Genomic DNA, 27143 nt, shown 5'->3' with positions numbered 1-27143 from the left:
GGGTGAAGCTAACTTGGCATGCACCCTCTGACAGCGGCAATCATGTGCTCCAGTACACGGTTCAGTACCAGATGGAAACACGTAAGTTACTCTGTTGTACTAAGTGATTGGGAGAAAGACACCTACATTCACCTATATTTATTTTGTTTTTTAAGCTTTTATTGGTCCCCCATTTTTCTAATATATGGTTGTGGATTGCTATCTAAATTAAGCATGAATATAGCTAGCCCATATCGTGGCTAAAGCTTTCTTTTCTGTAAAGTACCTGGGCGACCGAACTATGCTCGGCATTATTTATTCATTTTAATTTATTTTTTGTAAATTCGTGGTTCCTCAGGGAAGATACCTATTTAGATAAACTTGAAAAGCAAAAGTTAACTAAATATAAATTTTCAGCCAAATCTTTAGAGCCATATCCGAGATACGAGAGATTTAGGTTTTCATACATTTATAAAAAAAATTCTTGCTATGTACGTATTTATTTATTCGAGCAATTTAAAGTTTAATGTTTTATACAGTGATCGGAATAGGTAGAGTTTTCCTGTTAGAGTTTACCTAAAACTTTACCTATTCTGATCACTGGATATAAGATTAGATAGATTACATATATAGACTATATATATGAATATTTTGCAATCCTCACTATACTTCGTACCTACCTACATAAGAACTGCTGTCGGTTAAGTAAAAACAATCACTAATACTCATAGTTCAACACTTTATTTTAAATAGTCAGCTATATTATGGTTTTTATTCATTGTCACTTCACAGTTATCATTAATTATAAGTTTTTGAACTTGACCTAATACTTCCTTCCATACTATGTTTGTTTCGTAGGCATTTAGAAGTGCACGCACTAGCTAACAAATACACACATATAACCAAAGATAACCAAAGACACAGCCATGGCCTAATTAGTATACAGGCCTGCCAGATCCGCGGACATTTTTTGTATCGCTATGCGCATATACGTCACGTTGGAGATACTGCAGACGATACTGACGCTAATTTATCACGGGTTTTAATGGTAGTTATATAATATGAAATAAGAAAATGCTTAATTGTGTGTAAAATGGTTACCCAAATGACAGTAAACGAACTAAAGTGAATTAAATATAGCATTACACTTTCTTTTAAACTATAACTAAGCAGAATTTAGTGTATTCGCGCAAAAAAGTATAATTTTAACAATAGTTAGTCACAAAGAAAGGTAGGTAGGGTCAAAAGAATAGTAAAATTAATTTTTTATAGCACTGATGTTGAGAAAATTTGTTTATTTGTGTGGACCTATGCTTAAACAGTTTCATCAAAATATTTTTTTTTTCAATTGGCTCTCTAAACTACGTATATTCTTGACCATTGTTACAATAATGAAATATAGATACAAACTCACTGTTATTAGTATTATTTTTTTCCTAGGAATCTGGGAACAGATTGTTGCATTATTTCTACTATTTTTTTCTAGTTTTGTTCAACTGATATTTATATTTTCGGTACATCATTAGATATTGTCGCTAGCAGAAACCTTACACCACATGACAGATTCAATATCTTGTGACGTAACTATGGCTGTTCATAATCGGGGTTAAGATGTTACGTACTGAAGCAGTGGCATATTGGTGCATTATGTAATGTGACCTTTGTGTTTCACGGAAATACTTTACTGTCACAATTCAAATTACATAATCATTTGGGAGTATAGGAAACTTTGCGATTGGAGATACCTATTAATTTAGAAGCTGTTGAAAGTGTGAGCAGCTGAAATAACTTTTCTGGTGATAATGTTAGCAGGCATTCACGGCCATTGCCTGGAGTAGCTTGGCTTCTGGGTTGTAGCCGCGTCCTTGGCATAAATTCACCGACGTTTCGGTCGACATTGCAGTCGCCATCATCAGGGAGCAGTTGCCTACATCATCAGGGAGCAATTACCTACATCATCAGGGAGCAGTTACCTACATCATCAGGGAGCAGTTGCCTACATCATCAGGGAGCAGTTACCTACATCATCAGGGAGCAGTTGCCTACATCATCAGGGAGCAGTTACCTACATCATCAGGGAGCAGTTGCCTACATCATCAGGGAGCAATTACCTACATCATCAGGGAGCAGTTACCTACATCATCATGGAGCAGTTGCCTACATCATCAGGGAGCAGTTGCCTACATCATCAGGGAGCAGTTGCCTACATCATCAGGGAGCAGTTACCTACATCATCATGGAGCAGTTGCCTACATCATCAGGGAGCAGTTGCCTACATCATCAGGGAGCAGTTACCTACAGTAGGTAACTGCTCCCTGATGGTGGCGACTGCAATGTCGACCGGAACGTCGGTGAATTATTCGCCAAGGACGAGAAGCCAAGCTACTCCAACTGTTGTGGTGTTCTGTTTGCTCGGGTGCCGCACGTGCTGTTCGCGCTCGGTCCGCAGACACGCACAAGGACTGGCAGAGCGTGGCGGCCGGCACGGAGCTGGCGGCCATCGTCACGGGGCTGCAGCCGGCCAGCGACTACCGGTTCCGAGTGGTGGCCGAGAACGAGCTGGGCTCGGGCGAACCCGGCGAGGCGATCCTGGTTCGAACCGGCCAGGAGCCGCCCGCCGGCCACCCGCAGGAGGTGGCAGTCGCCGCGGTGGCCTCGGACGAGCTCGAGGTGTCCTGGAGGCCTCCGCCGGAACACCTGTGGAACGGCGAGATTTTGGGATACTACATCGGCCACAGGGAACATGGGTGAGCGTCTCCACACCGAGCACAACAGATTTGTCCATTTAAAATTCCCATAGTACCAACGAATGCTTTCTTGATTTTGTGACTTTATAATATCTTGTGTCAAATTCTCAAAAGATTAAAAAATTTCAAATCTGATTATGTACTAACATTTGGAAAAGTGACCATTTCAATCTTACAAAGCTACGGTTAAAACCGCGCATTTCTTAAACTTATATATATTTTTTAATTGAGGAAATAATTTTAATTAAACAATAACTGAGGTACTGAAAACTTAATGAAAAATAAAATCCCCCTCAAACTAAATGAACATACTTTTATGGATTGCTAAACCTTGTATGTGTAGGTATATATGTTCTGATTACACGTGCATCGTGAGCTCATGTTTAACCAATCACTTACAGTGCACCAGTTGCTGAACAACACTTGGCAGGTCAGATTAACCAACTTGTATCTACCCTTCATTCCGCAATTCTGAAGTTAGAATTCGAGCGAATTTCTACAAGTGGCAATAAAAATCATGCAGAAATTACTAAAACGTACAACTCTTAGAATTGTCACAAAAATTATTAATTTAAAGTAGTATATAAGAATGCATTTATTTGATGACAAATAAATGTTTTCATTAAAAAATTTGATTATATAAATAATAGTATATAAAAGGGGCATCTTGAGCCGGGTGCTAGTGCGAGTATTGGGATTATCGGTGGCCACCATCTTGGCCATTTCGGATGACCTTGATCTCTGGTACCATCTTTGAGTATGCTGTCATGGCAGCCATCTTGGATGAACTTAATGCCAGCTGTCATCTTGGATAATGATGTCACAGTGGCCATATTTGATTATGACATCATGGTGGCAATCTTTTATGACCTTGACCACGATGGTTCTAGGTCATCAACAATCTCAATCCTCGCCACGGCTCTAGGTGCATGTTGGCAGTTAATTTGAAACATTTATCGCCCACTGGTTCTAGTGGCTAGCGAGTCTGGCTGGTGGGCCAAGAGGCGGCTTTCGATTCCCGGCCGAGGTTTTTCAAACCTTCTCCCTGGGCTCAGGACTGTGCTGCTTGTATTAACGTCTCTTTCACCTTCATATCGCGGAAAAGAAAGGCAAACCACCGCAAAATTATCCTGTTTTTGCAGGCATAAGGATATCACGGCTGTATTCAACCAGGTTTACGACACCCAGTTATGGGTAATACGACTCATCATCAACATCATCATCATAAGAACATTAATTTTATATTAGTCTTAAGTAAATATGTTTTAGTTAGGCTTTTCATAACTAAAGACAGATTTTTACTGTTGTATAGACATGAATAATTTAATGAAAGATAGAATAAAATAACCCAATTTTGTAATTTTAAAAATATGGTAATATATGAGTTATATTTAGTATTTCAATAGATCTTTCATGGGAAATGTAGAAAAAATTTATATAGTGCTGCTGCTTTAGTTTAAAAAATAATTGCTCTCAAAAGTCGTTACTTGTGTTATCATATACTGAAAAGTTACTTAGGTCTAACGTTTGTAAAAAAAATGTGTATGTATGTTTACAGGTTGAGTCTGGCAAGTGGATATAACTTCACAACGTCTGCTGCTGAAATGAATTGTTCGTGTAAAGCAGTGTTAAAAAGATTGAAGAAGTACCATGAATATGGAATCGTTATACAAGCTTTCAACGCCAAAGGTCCCGGACCGCTGACAAAAGAAATCATTGCCCAGACTCTAGAAGATGGCAAGTAACACGAGATTTACAATATTAATTAATATTTAATCATCATCTTAATACTAAACGGTACCTTAAAATAATTTTGCTTTATGTCACAAGAATGTGTTTAATTAAGTATTAGGTGAGTGTTAACACTGTCATAATATTTGAGACAGTAAGCATAGAACAAATAGCAAAACGTATAACTACAGAAAAGTTCTTACACGTTTATAAGATACCACTAAATATTGTGATTTTTTTCTTCTACAACGATACTTCATAATCCCTAATAGCAGCCTCTGAATAATATTGAACTATCTCAGCAAGATTTTTGGCTCTGTCTAGAAAATGGAATGTGACATTTATTTGCAAAAAAGTTTTTATTCCTTTTTTTACTTAAACATTTAGACGCACGCGCGCGCATATATGACGTCTCAGAGGCACTCAATTTCTGAGCTCTGTGCCGGTGGGTATATTTCTCCAATTTCACTATTTCATGGCCGGAGTTTGACTTTGAATCGCTGAACTTTAGCGCCACAGTACATGATACTAACGGTATTTCTATGTAGTATATGAATAAAAAGTGGATTTGAGACATTAAAATCTCAATAAATATAGAGGTGTTTCGGAAAAGATTATTACGAAAATTCAGAGGCACACAAAATGAAATAAAAATTAGTATTGCATGTCAAAGAAATTATTTTAAAGACAAATAGAAATATTTATAAAATTGGAAGAGAAATATACGTGAATGAATATCATTGTGGAAACAGTAAAAGGAGAGTAACGAACATCGAGACAAAAAAAATTAGATGAACCTCTGAAAGCACAATTTTATATTTCAGCCTTTTAGTAAGCACAATCCCGGAAACGCTCTATTTGTAAAATACAGTTTATTACTAATAATGTATTTGTAATTCTTTTTTTAACATATATCATTTATTTATAATTGAAAATTTTAATTAAATTAAGTTTTCTTTGTCTAAAATTTTGCTGACATTTTTAATATCAAATCACGTGTAGCAAATGTTTATGGTAATATTAAAAATAATATTACAATCATGTTTATAATAAGCTACTGTTTATTTGTTTTAATTTGTTTCAGTGCCATCAGCCTCTCCTCAGGATATCAAGTGCTTCTCTAAAGGTCCTCAAATATTATCGCTGTCTTGGGCACCTCCTCCACAAATTCATCAAAACGGCATTATTCGAGGTTACAAGATTTTTTATGAAAATATGGAGGAATGGCCTTCAGGTACACAATCTTACTAACCCAATTTACAAGAGTTATTCTTTTTAAAAGATGCATGATTGAGAAACTACAAAATGAGCTTTTAGTATCAAAACACATGAATATACTGAACTCACTTATCAATTAAATTAGTTCTGTAATATTATCCTTTATTATTTCGTATTTTAGCATATGATTGTTAAATAGCTTTGTTTACGTTATGCTATTTTTATAAGTGTGATATTTAAGACCAGGAGCATAAGCAGAACATCATTCAGCTGTTAGCTTTAAAATTGATTCATTTTGTTGGTGTTAATGATAGATTTTTTTTAAGTTTTTCCGGTAGGGGGATATGTATACCACATTTCCTCCCCCCCCCCCCCCCTTCTACCCACCTACCAACATTCTCTGAGGTAACAACCTAATTCAGGTTAAGTTTTCACATTTGGCCTAAATAATTTCAAATTCTGTGCAGAAAGTTAAAATCATTATTTTTATTCAAGTTTGAGTGAAAATGCTTGACTTTAATTCGCTGGTGTGTCTACTTCCCAGCAGAACGAAATGCGTCTGACCTGTGTTAAAACATTACGTAATTTAAAGTGGAAATAAACGAAGCCCTCGTCTCAAAATTATTATAGTTGACAGTTAAGAACTGTTATCGTTGCAATGATTTATGGAAACGATATCGAATGTTATAAAAATAACAAATTATCACCTAGAAGTAAAGATATATGAGCCCGAGGACATGGGCCTATATTTTTGCGGACGAGCCCGCAGTTGAGAAAAAAATATGCAAAATATAAGTGAATTTAGTATGTTATTTTTGGAGATGCAACATGAGTTGTTACAACACCTGCAGTTAAAACCGTGTTAGAAGTTGCGTCGCCTATTGCTGTTTCTGTGTTAGTTTCAACAGCAATGTAAGCTTTTTGAATACACGTGTTTATGTTGTAATATTTTTTCTTTTTCAAATCCTTCTCTTTAATCCCGAAAAAAGTCCCGTATTTGCCACTGTGCCTATATTTACATATTTCAATGTTGCACTTAACTGTTTTGAACTAAGGTACAGAGAGAGAAAACAGTCAATGCGTCTCTAATATGTATCTGTTCCCACAACCAAACCATCATTTAGTAGTCACTGATCACATTTAAACCAAAAGTCCATTAGTGATAACTGGCATACATTTTCATTCAGGCCTGAACCTGCTAGATGTCAACAATTAGCTAACTTACAAACACATTTGAAGAATATACTGAAATAATTCAAATATATTTAATTTTCAATAAAAGGGATTGGTTTTAGACATTCCTTACCGGGAACAATTATTTGTTCAGGATCTCAAGATTTTTGTAACTATCTTATCATTGGTGTTCAGTTAAATTAATGGTATGCATATTTTAACTGCCTTAGGTGAACGATCTCTTGAAGGGTTACCCTGATCAGTTCGATTATTTTATTATCCAAAAAAATTCCATTACTTGAATAAGCATACAATTAACTAAGAATTGCCTTTGCACATGATTACTTGTTGCAAGAAAAGTTTTCAAATATTGTCGAACAAACTAATTTGCGGTGTCCCATCTCTAGTAGTCAACACATTCTCGTAGTCTGCAAAAGTTCGAACATCCATCTAGGCGTAGGTTCTATAATATCGATTGTAGGGCGCAGATACGTATACCATGTACCGTCGAACAACGAGCAGGGAATTTATCTGTAGCTTATTTCTTAGTGCTTAATATAAGCAATAAAATAAAAAAAATTTAATTCTAGAAAATATTATACGAAGTGGAAATTTTATACAGCTTTATTTTCCGTGTGAATAATTTTTTGTGGGTTCTTTTTTTATCAATTTTAATAATCCCAACCATTTTATTAATTTAATATGTGAAACAAATAAATGAAAGTAGTACAAATAATCGTAATAGAAAAAGTCAAAAATTTTACGAATACGTAATACATGCCCTATCGAAATTAACTTGTTATTAAGGGGCCTCCCTAGTAGCATCAGAAGTTAGCGGAACACTATGTTTTTAAAATAATGATGGGACTTTATTAATCGACACTACGAATCTGAAAATTTTTCACCCACGAGAAGATAATACACGAATTGTCTGTATACTTTTACATTTTTGTTTTTTTCTATCAAAATATGAAATAAAAAATCACCAACTTGTCCAACTTTGGGGCCATTTTATACTGCTTAGGAGAATGACAGAAAAAAAGTACAAGTCTAGAAAAAAAGATAATTTTTTTCTGAAGAAATTCATGTATTTAAAACATATAGTCATCGCTTTGAATTCCGAGATATCTTTTCCACAATTTCCGCAAATCCTGAAAGTTTTCCACCGTCTCGTGCTGCCGCTCGGCGAAGCCAGCTCGCAGGCCACAGCTCAGGTAGCGTGGTGGAGGAACCCGTTCCCGGAGGGGAGTCAGGCTACCTGTGTGTGTGTGCGTGCGTGAGAGGGAGACAACCCACAACCGGCACCGGTAAAAGATAACCCCGTGACCGAAAGAAATTCTCAGAATTGCTTTTAGTGTGCCTCGCCACAGTACCATGTGCTCGACTTACTCTGTGACTATATTCGTGTATCTCTAAAACATTGCTTTTGTTTAAACTACAAATATCCTAAAGCTTACCATACTAGATCATGTATTACGAAATAAAGTATTGAAACTAATCAATCAACACATTGAAAGTTGTCCTACAAACTATTTATTGGTGGCTTTACAGTCTCGCTAGCTAATTCGACAAAATTTATATTTAATTTTTAACATGAAAATACACTTCATTGTTTTTCCTTTTATTTTTAATAAAAATTCAAGAAACAATTATTGTACTACCCAATATTTTTTAAAATTATTTTAGTTTTCCAAAATGATTTTACACATCTTACAACGCCGGGGAAAAATGTTATACTGGTATTAACCAAATGGTTAACTATTTACAAAAGTTTTGATACTTAAAAATGTAGGTTTTATATAAAATGTATCTTAAATTAAAAGAAAAATCGTATTTTGAAAACTAAATGTCATTTTGCTATGCTTTTTGGTTAGATAGATATCTGATTGTCTGCACTGTTTTAAAAATGTTCATGGAATGATAAATAAAAAATAAAAACTAGGGAAGTTCTATATTAAATAAGCTAGTCAGAATTATGTAAATGTTCCTCCTGGCGCAGGAATCACGAGGAGGATTGAAGATGAGGTCAGTGACCGATCGCTCACATATGTAGTTATGGATGGTACGTTATTAATTACAAAATTCAAAAACCATTTTGAAGTTAAAAAGTATAATTAGTGGCAATGTTTAATAAAGATGACGTAAATTTTCAGATAAACTTATTTCTACAGCTCAATTAATTAATAAGGGCAGGAAATAAATTTTTTACAGCAATTATACAAAATTATTAAAAAATTTCAAACCACAATTAATTTATCCAAAAACCAAAATTAAGTAAATATTGCCCACACATTACAACATCCACGAAAGAACCTTGCAAATAATTTTTGTTATATGCATTATTTTGCATTCAAGTTCTTTATTTTTTTATACTTCACCTACTTATAATTGTTACATATTTGGCACATGGTCCGTCACGCCCAATTAAAGGGCCTGAATAAGTAGAACGCGTTTCTGATCAAATTGCACGCCTGTTACTTTACCTGCAACTGGAGCGGTGTGAAATAAATTATTGTACATTCGTGACGTTGGCAATCAACTTAAATATTTATGAGTTAAAACCAAACATAACTATAACGGATAATCAAAGAAATTTTGAAATTTTGAAAGCTTGTTCTGTTTTTATATAGTACACAAAGCAGTTAAACCATAAATTATTTGTTGTTGAAAAAAAATAATCCTTAACCTTTCATGCTTTTTTTCATTTATTTTTATTACCAGATATTTCCGTTTAAGTAATACTTATATATAACCTATATAACAATATAGCAATCTAGAAAAAAAATTAAGTTAGCCTTATTCCAAAAATGTTATGATAGACGTTAGTTAACTAAGAATATAAATTCGCTTTACAACCACAGCTTGTACACAAGTAAAAAAAAACATGGTTCTACTTACAGGCCGTATTGAACGTAGGGTAGGTTTATGACAAATACAACAGCAATAAACATATGGCTGAGTCTGCTTTCATATACACTTTTTTTTTAAGTTATCACTTTTAGAGCGGGTAAAGGGTACCTATCAAGTAGCTTAGCATTACCCAAAGTGAATGTCGTGCTCCAGAAAATGTTCGAACTATGTAATATTTGTATCACTGTTGCGTTACAGACCTGCAACTTTTTTCAGTGCGCGATGTCACTCTCATGTAAAAATATGTCGTGTTTAGCGCAAACGTGTTCGAATGAATCCACATCGAGATGCCAAAGAATACCTATCGATGTCGGCAACATACATAAGTATACAAACCAACGTTTACAAGTGTATTCATACGTAAGTATAAAACTGGCGGCGGGCCATGATGCAGTTGGTTCTTCGCGTACAGTCCACTGACGGGATAAAAGCGTCAAAGATCTTATATGGCTATTCTGTAAACTTGTATGTCATTTCACGGCTTGCTTTAGACAAACAACATCCATTACTTTTAGCTTAGGCTTGAAAAGAATTACTCCGGCCGGCTTTCTTATATGACTTATTTCAGCTCCTCGTGCGACCAGTGTGTATAATTTGTCCGCGGCCTTATCTTTGGGTGAAAGTTATTTGTAAGGGAAGTTGTATCGGTAATGTTCATCATGTATTACATAACAATTGGACTTAGATACGCACATGTGTTTTTAAAATATATGTTTAATAACTTGCAATACAAAGTATGTATTGAATTTCATGTATTGAATTTTTTTTTACATTATGTACGAACATAATAATCACAATATTTCATGAGAAATTTTTAAAACATTTTACAAAGTAATCTCTAATTTCTTCCACACCTCATGGTTAACCTTACTATTTTATTTCATGTTTCAGTTGATTTAAACTGTTTGGAATCATAATATGACGGACAATGAAGAATATTAGTTTCAGTAAATTTTATGAGAGGATTTACTTATTACATTAAATATACCTCAATTTTTACCTCAAAGGAAAATAGTTGCATATCATTAAATGATAAATATTTGTTTCCCATTAATATAGTTTATGAACATAACTTATTGTTATAATACCTACATTAGTTAAATTGTGTTTTTGTAATGCTCTCCTATTTCAGTAAAATTTTTGGGCAAATTGAATAGCATATAGTCGATCTTTAACATAAGCTTTTGGAATACATAAATATAATAAATTATGTTCTCGTGATTTTAACAATTAAATATTTCTTCGCATGAAAAAATTAATTAACTAAAAAATATTTCAGTAATTTATACTTAAGGACTAAAAAATTTTATTTTTATAATATAATAATATTGTATGTATGTATACTTTTCTGAAAAAAGTAGATTCAAGAAAACAAATTTTCTTTTTTTTAATTTTGTTCTTGAACTTACTTGACAAGCGATATTGAACTTCAACTTTATACTTTCGGTATAGCACTTTTCGATTTATTTTCTCCAAACGGGAATTAAAAGTAAAGAATAAATAACATTTTCCTCTATAATTATTGCAGCCGTATACTGAAAAGTTTAACTTTCCTTTATTTGCATGACGCGGTTTTCCTGGCACGCATAACTTCCTCCCGTCAAATCACCCCCATTTTGAGGACCCACTCCTTCACAGGTTGTGTGGGACTGACTTCTGCGTGGAGGGGCAGTTTGTTGTTATTTATTTTGAACGTTGTATTTATGTTTCCTTACAAACTTAACTGAACCTCTTAACATTTAATTTCATCAAAAGTTATACAATATAAGTATCAAGTTAAAATATTTTTAAGTGTAGTTGTGGCTATTTTGTTGTTGAAAATGACACTCTTAAGTTTGAATGAAAGTGAGATATGATAAAATTATATTTGTAGTTAAAAACAGATAATTCATTTCAAATTCAATCTTTTGTTACATGCATATTTCCAAATAAATTTGACAATATATTAAATTCTATGCATTTGAATATATTCGTATATTCTGCAGCATTAATTCCTATAAGCAAATACTTATTATGTACAATGTACTTTTAGTCCTGTCGTATAGTTATACAAAAAATTGTATCAAAAGTATTGTTTATTCTATGCGGTTATGGTTTAAAAAGAAAAAAAAAAGTAATTTAATTTATTTTTAAATTCGGTTGTCAGTAAGAACACATATTTAGTGTAATACGACATATATTATTCTGTTTATTAAAACATTACTATCGATAACTCCATTTTAGATTTATCTGTCTATATGTTATATTTCAAATTGATTCTTTTTCTTCGGCTTATGACAGCAGCAAATTTTGTTTTATCGCATATGTAATGTTTTTATGTTTTGCATATTATAATTAATGAGTTAGTATTGTTGGCGGGTGAGGCTTTTTCACAAATGGACGCGTTCTTGGCGGCTAGCAGGTAGGACGCGTGTATTACGCAGGCTGGATAGGGAAGTACGACTGCGGGCGAGCTCCATGATAGAAGCAACGGGAGTAGTATCACTCGGCTATTTGTATAGGTTGGGATAGCTGTGCGAATGGTAGAACAGACCACGGGTCTATGGTGAGGAAAAAGGTCCCAAGCTCGACATCCCGACGATGAGACCCTTTACGAACTGTCGATGGATCATCAGGAAAGTTAACAACTTCTTCAGAAACTTGAGTCCCTCTTTCAAAATTCAGTTTAATACCTGGAGATGACTATATTCGGTGTTCTACCAAGCGAAGCATACTCTTAATTCATTACTAGTTGATGTTTAAAATTTTGACGCAAAATAAAATTGTGAATCAGCTTACTTTGCTCATGCCAGGTTTTACAAGTTTTGTCAAAGTTAATTAAATGAATAAAAATTGTGTCCCTTTGTTGCTGGCTACCCGCAAGAAATTATCATGGTGAATAATAATAATTTTAAGTCGACATGTAATATTATGATTTTTATGGGATTGTGTTTTGGTAATGGTGTGTGTAACTGTCTTGTGTATTTTATTACATTCACTTCACGTAACGAATTGTCTGAACGTAATGTTATTGTTTGTTTGTTTTAATATTTCGTTTTATTGAACAAAGATACATAGTTTGCCACTTCGAGCGACTACAGAAATGACAATACAATTAGTTTACAGTGTTCCAAACATTTTAGTTTCCTCTACTGTACATGGGGCGAATATTTTTTATGTTATGTTTACTGAAACCATTTTACGCGCTAAGTGAGATGTTGCGATTGAGTAGAAGGGAAAATATGTCTTAAAACCCTGCGTAATGTTATGAATTCCATTCATTCGTTTACTCTGTGATCCGGAGGGTCTAATGTTAAGACTGAATTGAATACATGTGCACTTCCTCTATGTAGAGTGGCTTCATTGAGATGAAAGCAAAGCTCACGTTGATGAAATACTTATTAATTAAAAAATTAAAATGTTGTTTTATGCTTCAATTTCTGTTAGTGTCGTACACAGATTAAAAATGTAATGCAGAGTTCCTCAGTTTTATGTATATTGAAATTTGCTCATGTGTAGAGTAGTTATTAAAAGCATAAAAAACATATATGACGAATTGTTGTGTATTATTTCCATTAGGCGTGACCATGAAAATAGATAAGATTTTATCATTATGTGAAATCTACATTTTAAATGTTGGCGTTTAAATATTTATGAAAGTGTGTGAACTTAAAGCACTATTTATCTATTTAGGAAGTAGGTAGTTTCTTTGATTTTAGAAGGGTTTTTTAAACAAACAACTAAATTAATTCAAAAATTTGTACTGCAAGCAAAAAATACTTTATTCCATTTTTATTTTAAAATTAGCCATTGTATTCTACCTTGCTTACACTCTATTATCGAAAAATATTTTTTTTTGACAGAGATGAATACCGTAAATTAATACACAAAACATACATGTTTTCGTATGAAAAACAGTGACGAAACCAAAATTATTTTGATAGTTTGTATAGAAAATCCCCAACAGTAGTGGTGGTATATTAAGGGATTTCTTTGTAGATGGGTACTATTCCACAATAAAAAGGAGTTATCGTCAATTATCAAAGCAGCCATATTTCGTATCTTCTTTAACAGCATAAATACAGCAACAAATGACGTACTTGGCTAAAAATTAATTCCAGCTGCATGCGTAGATTCCGGGAGGAGGGGAGAATCTCAGGGTGGCCCGAACCTCCCTGAAATAAAAAAAGTCCGTCTGAGGGGGCCCGCTTGCATTTGCAAAATCTTCACGTTATCCCGTGGGCCTCATGGGAATCCTACAAATTTTCGCCCGTGATTCCAGCTATACATTTCACTGACACCTTGAGCACAACAGTCAGTGCACACTGAGTTCTTCCATACCACCCGCACTTGTCTTCGATAAAATCTGAACTCAGGTGGATTCAGCGTGACTGACTAAGCCTGCAGTCTGAATCCACCTGTAGGCCGCTGTTGCAACAGCTAAGAAATTTACACTGCTCGTAGTGAACAGTCTGTATGTAACTCGAAACGTGATTCCAGTTCATTCGTGTATACTTATTCATCATATTATGCAACGTTAAAGTCATTAAAAAAATATGCAAAAATAAAATAAAATGCTAAACATGTAATAAGAGCCAGAAAATAATAATATGCAGTAATATTTAGTGTAACTAAATACGACGTGAACCCTAGAATACAAAGTTGACGATGTGTCGTTGGTGGGAACACTTGTTTGTTCCTGACATTTTTTTTCTTTACAGAATTTAAAAGTAAGTTTGACATGCACTTTTTATTCAGGAAGTAAGTTAAAAATTTATTTGTCGTTATTGCGATTTAAAAAGTTGATTTGTGTGTAAGATTAAAAGTAATTAATATTATTTTCATCATTTTATTCCCAGTTTTATTACTCAATTATTAGTAGGACGTGATTTCTCGTCGCGGTGTGGAATACTTTTATGAATGAAAACATAACTGTTCGCAAAACCATTCATCACACAAATGTCAGTTCGAAAGTATAATGTTGGAAATTTTTTTTAATGATATAATTTTTGCATTTTTCCCCCCCTGAAAACACAAGCTAACACATCGATAGTTGGTGACAGCATTTTTTGTAATGTATGTAAATCTCTTAATTATGTAGAACGTTAATTAAAAAATAAAAATACATGTTTTAAACAGAATTGACGATTGTTTGCATTTCATGGATATGGACTGGATCGCAACACTAATTTAATGTTTCAAGTTAATAAACACTGTCAGGAAGCAAGCAAGGCAATGCGAGAACATTATCCTTTTGGTTGAATGTAGCGAAAGGGAAAAACAGTCACCTTTCTTGCCACGATCTTGTTCGCAGATAACGCAGGTATAAGTAGTAAATGGACTCCACACAATGACAACCCTCCCATTTTTCCGCCCCCCTCGCTGAAACGCCCTCTCCCCCCACCGCCCCGGCGCAGGCGACAGGCTCAGGTATATCGCCCCGCCCAACCACTGGCCGTAGCACGTGGCCAGTGGCCCACCGCGCTAAACATTTTTACTAGGGAGGCCCCTTAAATACCAGAATTTGGAAAATTAATCTCTTATAAGTTTAAGTTTACACTAGTTTATTTCTCATGGTATTAAAATACAGCTGCAATAAACTTATTTGAAATTAAATTTTGGTTCTATTTATCTTCAAGCATTGTGGTTTTTACAAAAAAAAATTATTAAGTTGTCGGAAGTTTACCATTAAAAAAAATTATGCTTGTCTTTTTTCAATTTATACTAATTTCTCATTCGTGGCATTCTTGAATTAATTTATATGCATCATAAAATGTGTAAAGTATTAAAGGGTTATCAAATGTATCCAATTTACGGTATTTTTAATTGGTTGTAACTTTTGTAGGGCATATCGAAGACGGCGTGAAAGTTTCTTCAGACAACAGCACAGATATTCATAATTTGCAGAAGTTTTCAAATTACAGTATTCAGATACTTGCTTACACTAAAGTTGGCGATGGGAAGAAAAGCAACACAATATTTTGCCTTACCGACGAAGATGGTAAGCTAGTTTTTTAACATTCCTTTTACTGTCATTGTTTTGTGGAGTTAAGAAATGTTTTCTTTAAGACTTACTTTATGTACACTGAACCAAATAATCAACTTACTCCTAACTAGTATGTATTTATTTATGTGTATACCTAACTATTTAAATAATCCTAAAGAAATTAATTACTATAAATGTTCGGTTATTTTGTGTGTATTTTCCCCAAAACATTTCCTGGAAGATAATATAATACACATTCGATCAAAACCTGCAAAATATCGTTTAGACAGAATAACAAAAAAAATTAATAAGAACTTTAAAAACATGTGAAAACCTATTTTTTTAATGCTTTTATTTTAAAAATCTGTAAAAAGAAGGACGGGGGAATTTTGAAATGGTAACTTTTTACATATGCGCCCAAATCGTGTTTGCTTATTTTAAGTAAATTCATAGGTAACATTTTTGTTCTTACTTAAAATCATCTCGGAAAGGTTTTGCAAGGAATAGTGTGTCTGTATTTTGTGTAAATAATAATGATTTACAGAGTTAAAGATAGTGTAATCTGTGAAAAATTATGTTTTTTAAGTGACACGTTGCAATGTTATATAAGTATAAATGTATTATTTTAAATTTGTGTTTTTTTTACAACTTATGATGAAATGTTTCTAATTGTAACCAAAATGTTGAAAATTTTTACAGTAAAATGATCAATGACATGTAGTTTCTAGCTTGAAGCTGGCAATCACAGGATGTGTGAGGCAGATGAGATGGGTTATCGATAGAGACCTGCGAAATTCGCGGTTTCGATGGCCTTCAGGATAGACTGCACATACCCCTGTACACTCGGGCAAATAACGCAAGTTCATTGGCTGCCGACTTGTAAGTCGTCTCAGCTGGTTTGTCTGTGATTCGATACTTCTTTGGTTGAGGGTTTATAACTGGTTGAGATTCGTCCAGATGAACAGTAAGCCAATAGAAAAATTATCTAAGAGGTATATGTGTTTGAATTCTAGCCTATCACCGAATGAATCCGCGAATTTTGCAGGTCTCTAGTTATCTAGCAGCTACAGAATAATTTGCTGCGGGAAACACTTCACGTCCCCCGAGTGGTCCCCAACGAGAGTGGAGTCTGGGTCGCCCCATCTGACCACTCAGCCACCAAGCCTTTTCGTACTTCTAACAGTACCTTATTTTAAATTAATATTTTTTTTTGGTAAAGGCTATTTTGTATGCGGGTATTTATGCAAAGTTAATTTTCTTCTTTTTTTTAGGTCCTTAAGTGAATGAAAACATGTTTTCAGTTAACTGTTTCAAAAAAAATTATTTAAAAAGGGTCTTTTGATATTATACAAGGGCTCATCCACAGTTCATATATGTCATATCAGTAGTATAAATTTTGGCGAATCTGGCGCTCGCTTCAGGTTGAGATGGTGTCCTTGAGGTTATAATGTTTTATTTTTTACTTAAAAATATTCATAACTCCTCCAAATAATCCTCAAGTTCCTTTTTATGGGGGGAAATTTCTAATTTCGAGGGAAAATATTCCTTTTTTTTTTACGTAAATACTTGTAATTTTTTTTTTCCAAAGAGGTACCATTTTCATAGATAGGGCCAGTTTTCCTTAAGGAAGATTTTATTTACCTAAAATACCCCTTGTGAGTTGATTCTCTTGTTCTTTACCCAACCGCCACATTAGATTTTAATAAAATTAATTCAGCATTAAAATATATTTAAATACCATAAAAAATTATTTCATTAAATGGAAAACACGTATTTTATTTCAAATTTTGTTATTTTGGATTGAAACCAGAGAGCACAAAAAAATACACAACTTTAGGATTTTAACAAAAGGTTTTAAAAACATAATCATGTCAGAAATTTTGTTCAAGAAATGAGGAAATGTTACCTCAAAATCGGATATTTTAAGATTACTCTGACGAATTTTGAGTCGTCTTGGGTAAAAAAAATTAAGAATATTGACATGGGACATACTTTTTTTTTTGCATAAAGGGAAAGTTGATATTTTCAGCGTTGATAAGGAGAACCAAATAGAATAAATATATATGAAAATTTGGGAGTTAAAAGGCAATGTTGATGGCTACTGAGATATATGGTTTTATCTCAGCCTTTTAAAACCATGAGGATTTCAAAAGGTAGGTAAAGTTAAATATGTATTTTTTTTCCTCCTGAGAGTGACTAAAGCATATACCCAGTGGTGGATCCAGGATTTTTGTTTGGGAGGGGCTTGACCCAGCTGAGGCTAGGCTTTATCAAGGCAAACACTAAAACAATAGTGGACCCAGATGATTTTGGAGGGGGCTTGAGCCCCTTAGCCCCCCCCCCCCCACCACCCCCCCCCGTATCCGCTACTGCATATACCTCATAGCAGTAGAGCCCGTGGGAGATCGACGTTTTACCCATCTGATAACCAGAGGAGACCTATTTTTTATGAAATATTTTTTGATTTATAAACACGCCTATGATAGCTTGCCTATCGAAAAGTGTTCATGGCTATTTTTAACTAAATTAATTTTAATCAATTTTTTTTTCATCACCTTTTATGAACGGTTTTTTGCAGGCAAGCCTATACTGTTATTTTTGTAATTAAATTATATATCTTCTGATACCAATTTTAATTGGTTATCATATCGGTGAAGTTATCTAAATTGACTTACCTATTCATACCTGCTTGCCAGATAGCTATGAACAAAAATCAGTAGGCAAGCCTACCAAGGCATGTTCTCTATGTTAAAAACTATGTGTTGAGACTAAATTTGTTTGGTTATCATAAGAGTGAAGGTGATGAAAAAAATTGATTAAAATTAATTTAATTAAAAATAGCCATTAACACTTTTCGATAGGGTAGCTATCATAGGCGTGTTTATAAATCAAAAAGGAGGTTGTCTGTAAAGTCGGTTTACAGACGATAATTTTACGTGATAACGTCATAAGAAAACATTAATGAAAAATTGCATACTTTCATAATTTTCAAATATTATTTACAGTTTTTGCAAATTTAATTTAAATAATTTGTTTAATATAATCACGAACAATTAGTTAAAAATCCCGCCTTAACCTGTTTGGTATTATAGAAGATTTTCTCGCACGGTGGTTGGCCGGTTATTGCACTCTTGTCTCAGGCGGAATGTGACAAATAGTCATGCTTTTTCGTGCGTGCAGCCGGCGTTCATCGATTTATAAGACGTTATCACGTCTGGTTGTCAGAGGGAAGCCTTCATTTCACAGACGAGAAAGCCACACCCGAAGTTCCCCGAAGTTCATGCTCGCTTTTTTTTTCCGTTCCATCTCATTGTATAAACCGGTGTGGCATTAAATTTTGCGGTCGATTAGGATAGGTCAGCTACATTATAAATACTTAAAAATATTGTGGATGGTTGGTTATATTAGGTAAGTATAGCTACATTAAAAATACCGTAAAATCATTTTATGGTTGCTTAGCAAATAACCTTTTAATATGTAGCTATCCAGGGCTAGGAAACCGTTTACATGATTTCACAGTATCTTTAATGTAGCTATCCTAACCAAATGAACCGTCCACAATGTTTTAAAGTATTTATAATGTAGCTATCCTAACCTAATTGACCTTTAGTCATCATGAGTAACAATAAACAAAAAAAACGAAGATGCACGATCAGGCGTTTGGCTCTCTCGTCTGTGAAAAAAAGGCTTCCCGTTGTGAGACGGGAAGCCTACGACTCACTCGTCCTTCTGGACATACCCGAATACTCACGTTGGCAAGCCTTCTTTCAACAGACAAGAGACCCAATCGGCCGATCGTGTATCTTCGGGTTTTTTTTTGGTTCATTGTAAATAAATATACAACTCATGATAACTAATGGTCAATTAGGTTAGGTTAGCTACATTATAAACTCTATAAAACATTGTGGACGGTTGATTTGGTTAGCATAGCTACATTAAAGATACTGTTAAATCATGTAAACAGTTTCCCCCAATTAAATACACCTGTTGTGGTAAGGAAAAAAAAAGAGAGCATGAACTTCGGGGAACTTCGGGTTTGGCTCTCTCGTCTGTGAAAAATAGGCTTCCCGTTGTCAGACGAGAAGCCTAAGATGTACATCAAGTTCTGTCCCTGCCCGAACACGCCCGAATATTCACCTTAGGTTAACCTCGGGATTTGTTTTATTTTAGCGCAGGAAAAATGAATTAAAATATTAAAAGTGGTCGGTTAGGTTAGCTACATTAAAACACTTTAAAACACTATGGACGGTTAGTTAGGTTAGTATAGCTACATTAAAATAAACAGAGAAATATAAATATATATAAATAAACCCGAGGTTGGCCGAAGGTGAATATTCGGCTGTGTTCGGGCAGGGACAGAACTTGATGTACATCTCAGGCTTCTGGTTGAGAGACGGGTGTCAGGTGACGTGTGCTCGCTGCCTTGCAGTGCCCGACGCGCCCGACCGCGTCAAGGTGGTGGCCAGCTCCGCCAGCTCGCTGGTGGTCAGCTGGACGAGGCCGGTGCGCGCGCACGGCACCATCACCAGCTACACGCTGTACTCGCGCGCGCTGCAGGCCGGCCGCGAGCACGACTCGGGCAAGCGCCGCCTGCCCCCGCTGCAGCCGCACTACGAGCTGCACGAGCTGCGCAAGGGCGAGGCCTACGAGTTCTGGGTGACGGCGAGCACGCGCGTCGGCGAGGGCCAGAGCACGCCCGTCGTCTACGCCACCATCTCCTCCCGGGGTGCGTCCGTCCGCCGTCAGCACCACAGCATCGCTCCAATCCAGCCGTCATCCAAACACACACCACAAAATCGCTCTAATACAGCCGTCATCCAAACACACACCACAACATCGCTCTAATACAGCCGTCATCCCAACACACACCCCAATATCGCTCTAATCCAGCCGTCATTCCAACACACATCCCAATATCGCTCTAATCCAGCCGTCATCCAAACACACACCACAAAATCGCTCTAATACAGCCGTCATCCAAACACACACCCCAATATCGCTCTAATCCAGCCGTCATTCCAACACACATCCCAGCATCGCTCTAATCCAGCCATCATTCAAACACACACCACAAAATCGCTCCAATCCAGCCGTAATCCAAACACACACCACAAAATCGCTCCAATCCAGCCATCATCCAAACACACACCACAAAATCGCTCTAATACAGCCGTCATCCAAACACACACCACAACATCGCTCTAATCCAGCCGTCATATCGCTCTAATCCAGCCGTCATCCAAACACACACCCCAGCATCGCTCTAATCCAACCGTCATCCAAAAACACACGCCAACATCGCTCTAATCCAGCCGTCATCCAAACACACACCCCAACATCGCTCTAATCCAGCCGTCATCCAAACACACACCCCAACATCGCTCTAATCCAGCCGTCATCCAAACATACACCCCAACATCGCTCTAATCCAACTGTCATCTAAACACACACCCCAACATCTCTCTAATCCAGCCGTCATCCAAACACACACCCCAACAACGCTCTAATCTAGCCGTCATCAAAAAATACACCCCAAAATCGCTCTAATACAGCCGTCATCCAAACACACACCCCAATATCGCTCTAATCCAGCCGTCATCCAAACACACACCACAACAACGCTCTAATCCAGCCGTCATCCAAACATACACCCCAACAACGCTCTAATCCAGCCGTCATCAAAAAATACACCCCAACATCGCTCTAATCCAGCTGTCATCCAAACATACACCCCAACATCGCTCTAATCCAGCCGTCATCCAAACATATACCCCAACATCGTTCTAATCCAGCCGGCATCAAAAAATACACCCCAACATCGCTCTAATCCAGCCTCCAGGATGATGTTTCTAATTTCTTGTTAATTTTAATTTTCTGGAATACAAATTTCTAGAGACCTGTAAAATTCGCGATTTCAAATCCCTAAAGGATAGACTCAATGATCCTCTATGCACTCGTGCAAATTACAATTGCTGATTGGTTACCGACACCTGTCGTAACACCTGTTGACCGTGATTCGCTAATTCTTCTGTTAAAGATTTTTCATTGGCCCAGAGTCCTTCAGATAAAGTGTGGCCCATTCACTGAAGCAAAATAATTTTCAAAAGTATTTGGATTCCATCCTATCGCGAAATGAATCCGCGAATTTTACAGGTCTCTACGGATATTACAAATCATTTATAAACTTTAACGTCCATCTACTCTCTTGTTTCCCTTCGTTCCCTGGGCGCCATCTTGTGTTCCTCCCAACCGAGTGCGTCCCGCGCTCTGATCCTGCAGGAGAGGCAGCTGGCAGGGGATTGGCCAGCCATGACTATCCTAGACTAAAACTAGATACAACCTGCATAGACACTTACATGCGGGATGCAAAAAAAAATATATTTCATGCGTTAATAACCAGCAGGTTGGTTACGGGAAACCAAAGGACGGTTCTGGAATATTTTTTTTCCCTAACCAAACTAAAACTAAGTGTATGTGTAGGAGGTGTCCGGGTTAGGGGAGGGACCTAGGTGCATCTCAGGCCGAAGCCTATATGCCTAGTCATGCTGGGATCAACCATGCAGGGAGAGGGTAGCATGCATCGTGTGCTAGGAGGGGATTGGCCAGCCATGGCAGCGATTGATGCCAGGACTTACTCTTCTCACTCTTAACTCTAGACTATAAATAGATAGGTTGGGCCCACGTAAAACCTGCACAGACACAGGGAAAACCCTGGGCTCTGTCATGCGGGGTTCAAATATGCATGCATTAAGTGTAGGAGAATACAGGACACAGAGGATGGTTCTGGAAGAAGAGTTGGACCGAGTAGAAAAGTGGGTACGGATTCAAGGCCGAATTTCACTGACGCTGATGGGTTGCGGACGGTGCAGAGAACTCATCGGGCTCTACGCTTGCAGGGAACCGCCTGCGCCTGTCGCCCGCCTACTTGCTGGCGTCTAGTAAGGAAGTCTTTGGGCAGAGGGCTACACAGCGGGGTTTGAGGTTATTGTTGCGCACCGCGCCACTGCCGTATCCACAACGTGTTCTTTAAAGTACATTAGTATTGTGTAGATCAGTATAGTGTTATATAAGTATTGTTTTAGCTGTGTAGCTAAATATTTTTTTGGGATTGGGGGGGGGGGGGGTGTGTGGTGAGAGTAAAATTTCAATTACAATTTCAAGGCCGAATTTTAGTGCAAAGGTTTCGTGAAACATTGTTTCAAACGTTTCAGACCCTAAAGAGGTATAAAGAGAACACTTACGAGTTGAAGTTTAAATTGCTAACAAAAGTTTTTTTTCTATCACGTTTACACGCGCACTTTTTAAAAAAAAATATGTTTAAAAAAAATTATGAATTATTTATAAAAAATTGTTATGAATACAACAAGTGTCTAATTATGTTCGCAGGCTTTCACGGCCATTGTCTGAAGTATCTTGGCTTCTGGGTTGTAGCCGCGTCCTTGGCGAAAATACACCGAAGTTTCGGTCGTCATTGCAGTAGCCATCATCAGGGAGCAGATACCTACTGACGCGGCTACTACCCAGAAGCCAAGCTACTGTCTATTTAGTGGTTTAAAGAAACTTAAGGGCCAATTTAAGTTTCTACACCATCATCTCCTCCGGAGGTACGTCATTCGTGGGTCGGTAGTGTCTTCCATTATTTTCGTCGTACAATATCGTATTTCTGTTCGTTTTTAAATAAATATAAGTTATAATTTTCTTATAAAAATATCTAATCATTTCGACAAGATTTTGTTTAGGGGTTTAAAGAAATTAAAAAGTCAATTTATATGTCATCGTTTGCTTAAACAAAGAGTTTTAAACCGTGTGGTAAAGAGTTTTTAATTATCCGTTTTTGTGTAGCCTTTTTTTCATTAGTTATTTTCTGGAACATTAAAAAAAAACAATATTGGCTTTCACCAAAATGCTTTAAATTTTAGTTTTTCAAGTTTTTCGGTAACCAATTTTTTTTAATGAATTCGAGTTACGACAAGACTTCATATAAAACTCCCAATTCAAAACTGTAGGCCTATACCTAATGATACCATGCTATCAATTCATGTTAAAACTGAAATAACAATTGACTTTTGAGGTTCTTAAAACAATTAAATACATGTATGTATAAATATAGGTATGTGTATAAATATGTGTAGGTATATATATGTATATATATAGAGAGAGAATAGAGACTTAAAATCTAACAATTAATATTAAAAAACATATATCCACATTTAATTAAAATATTTAAAAATATATATTTAATATATTTAGTCACCTTAGTAAATTAGATCTTTATTGGTTTCTAAAAAACAAAAACAAATATTTAAATTTCTTTTAAAGTTATAAAATCTGTACTTTAATATTCTAAAACATATATATATATGTTAAAAATGTTATAGATACTTCTGAAAAATATTTTTTTAAAAATTATTGAGTAGGTACCTTAAACATTTTATTTGTTATCATTAAATACTTATTTCTAGCCATAACATTTAACAGTTCTAAACTAAATTTGGGAGTTCTCTGCGCAATTTTTTTTTAAATATTAATTGTTAAACTCTAGCATTAACTAACCAGACAGTTGGCTGATTCCTGAGGCCTAAGACTTTCTCAGCTGCTGGCGCCTAACCAGTTCTCCCACATCACACTAGGACCCCTCAAAACACCCAGCGAACCCGTGGTCTGGTGGAGGCCTATCCAACCTCTGTAGCTATCCAGGCTAGTACCGGAGCTGTGTCGTCGCTCACCACGTCGACTCCGCATCAGGCTAGGGAATATTTGGAGCCTGCTCGAAGTGATCGGAGCACCACTACCAAGTACGAGTCCTACCCAATCAGAATCCAGGGCCTTGTAGAAAACCTCAGCGGGACACCGTTCAATCTTTCATGGATTCTTCCCGTACTACTACCAACTTGGCGTTGATTCGGCAGACTGTTCGCCAGCTGCTAACAGACTGCCACTCTTCAGAGTTACTCCACAGGATGTCCTCGTCTCCTCGGATTACCCTCCGACCTGCCATACCTCGGCCCGGCAGATTTACAGCCGATTAAGGCGCGGAAGTGCCTAAATTCTTCCGGCGGCGATCGCAGGAAGCCCCGGCTAGAAATGACAACCACGGTGCGTGCACAGGAAGGCCTCGAGGTTGCCTCGGTACCTCCCCCAATGACTGAACTAGGGGAACGTATCACACATAGTCGATCGGTTTACAGATCTTTTTTAAGCCCGGGTGCATCCGAACATAGGGGCGCCTTCCAAGGTCCTTCCATTACCATAGGCCTTATCCATTCCAAAGAGTCACTAGTTGTTTCGGGCCGAAGCCCGGCCAAGCCTCACCACCTCCTCCTCCTGGATCTCAACCCATTAGGGTATTCCAGGAGCACTACTTTGTTTTTTCGTCCAGATGTCAACCGGTGGTTTGCTGGCATCTGGACGATTGGCCTCAGATGTACCATATGCCAATATTTAGAATGTTGTGCACCATTCTTTTGCCTCAACCAGAAAGAACTTATCCATTTTGTTTTAGCCGGCGTGCCTGCAGCCAGAATATAGCTTTGTCAGATAATAAGATTTCCTTGTCCATTTTGCATCCATGCATAAAATACACGACGGCTGATGTTAAAACACTAAGGTCGTTCCTTGTGGGATCTCTTGCATGCCATTGCTCCAGGATGCTTCGGCCCGAAACAACTGCAAAGAGTCACAGGGAGAAACGTGTTGATGTTTCAGTCCCAGCTGCCATCATATCGTTCGGCCAAGTCCTCCGAGTCCGCCGGAGAAGCTCGGTGCAACTGCCTTGCCTGGCCGTGGGGATCCCGTTCCCGAAGCGCGAGTGGTTGGACGGCGACGGCAAGCCAATCACCAGCGAGCACTTCAACCTCCAACCCGGAGGCAGCCTGCACGTGAGCGAGATACAGCGCAAACACCAGGGCAATTACACTTGCTCGGTCACCAACTCGTATGGCTCCGATCAAATCACATACTCTGTCCACGTCATAGGTGAGTTCACTCTTCATTTCTCACGGATGATATCGTTTCTTTCGGTGCCAGTTTCAATGGTAGATTATAACATATTATCTTTGAAATATTTGTGAAATGGGAGTGCATGACTTGATGTAAGCTTTTGGACATACACTATATTGCTAAGCACATGTGCTTAGCAATGGTGTATGTCCAAAAGCTTACATCTAGATTATAACAGTTTAATTTAGACTATTTACAACAAATCATACATCAATATAAGTTAAACTAAATTAGTTATTTTTACAAATGTTCAATAGGTGCACACATTCTATATAAAGTCCATTTCTTTCCGTATTTTGGTTAACACTTCCGGAGAAATTTTTCTCAACTCTGGCAAATTATTAGGTAGCGGCGGAACATAGACATGATCTTTTATAAAGCCCCGAAGGAAATATTCGCATGACGTTATGTCAGGTGAACGTGGAGTCCAGCGAAAAAGTACTAAGTCGTCTCGACCATTATGACCAATCCAACTGTCCGGGACTTCGACGTTCAGCCACTCTCCTGCAAAAGAGATTCCAATGGGGAGGACTGAAATTACAGATTCACTCTTAGAAAATTGCAAAACACAAATCGCTTTACGCTCAGGAGTCGCCATTTTTCGTAGGTGGCGCTGCAAGCGAGAAAACAACAAAGCAGTACTCGCGCATGCGCTTATCTACAACTGTTTGAGTTACTCTTTAATTGTGACCTTTAACCGAAACTCTACAACGCTTACAGTTGATACTATTACTATTTAAACCTGGGACATTCTTTTATGGACAGACTGTATAATATGCTACAATTTTTACTGTAACACTTTAAAGGCTTTAATAATCTTCATTACTCTTGTAGTTGTACCTTCATTTGTTAGCGAACTGTTAACTTCGGGTCACGTTATAACTTAATTTACTGAAAAGAAAATTCTTTACAGTGGAATGGCATGTAGAGGTGATTACATCATTAAGTGTAATGAAAGTGTAACACTCAACAAATGGCAATAAAAGAAAGAAAGAAAAAGAAACAGGTTTGCGACGTTCTATGTTGGAGAGGGATAAGGAGTGAGAGCTAAGGCGTGTGTATTCAGGATTGGGGCACTCGATGGCACGTTTGCATTATAACACACTTGCATACTTGCACACTCACATACTTGCACACTTATAAACTTGCACATATTAGTACAACTAAATTATTTGAAGTTTCACTTCTAACTCGCAGGGCGGACATGCACTCCTTTTTATTTTTCTTTGTGTGGAGTTTCCTCTGTCTCCACTACCTACTCCTGCATTCATTAGCTGACGTTATTTCTTTGTTCTTCCGTCCAAGCAACTCTGGTTGTATTAATTCCCATTGTATATTGAAACTCGTCCTTTTTTTCGATATGTAAACATCTTAGCTCTCGTATACGGCATTTGGTAGGAGTTATTTCGTGAATTAAAACG

At 36.6% G+C, this 27143-nt stretch overlaps 1 protein-coding gene across 1 annotated transcript in view; it reads left to right on the top strand.

Moving 5' to 3' along the window:
- Window positions 1-27143, top strand: part of LOC134528825 (cell adhesion molecule Dscam2-like) — a 51976-nt gene continuing 24833 nt past the window's right edge. The window contains exons 1-7 of the mRNA XM_063362490.1: window positions 1-81; window positions 2429-2726; window positions 4285-4463; window positions 5542-5691; window positions 15583-15738; window positions 20153-20449; window positions 25429-25698. Coding sequence (XP_063218560.1) covers window positions 72-81; window positions 2429-2726; window positions 4285-4463; window positions 5542-5691; window positions 15583-15738; window positions 20153-20449; window positions 25429-25698 — 1360 coding nt within the window. The 5' untranslated portion in view covers window positions 1-71. The remainder of the gene's footprint in view (window positions 82-2428; window positions 2727-4284; window positions 4464-5541; window positions 5692-15582; window positions 15739-20152; window positions 20450-25428; window positions 25699-27143) is intronic.

The sequence above is a fragment of the Bacillus rossius genome, chromosome 2, assembly GCF_032445375.1.
Source record: "Bacillus rossius redtenbacheri isolate Brsri chromosome 2, Brsri_v3, whole genome shotgun sequence".
Classification (NCBI taxonomy): domain Eukaryota; kingdom Metazoa; phylum Arthropoda; class Insecta; order Phasmatodea; family Bacillidae; genus Bacillus; species Bacillus rossius.
The sequence above is the reverse complement of the archived record's forward strand: the minus strand, read 5'-3'. Positions and strand labels throughout refer to the sequence as shown.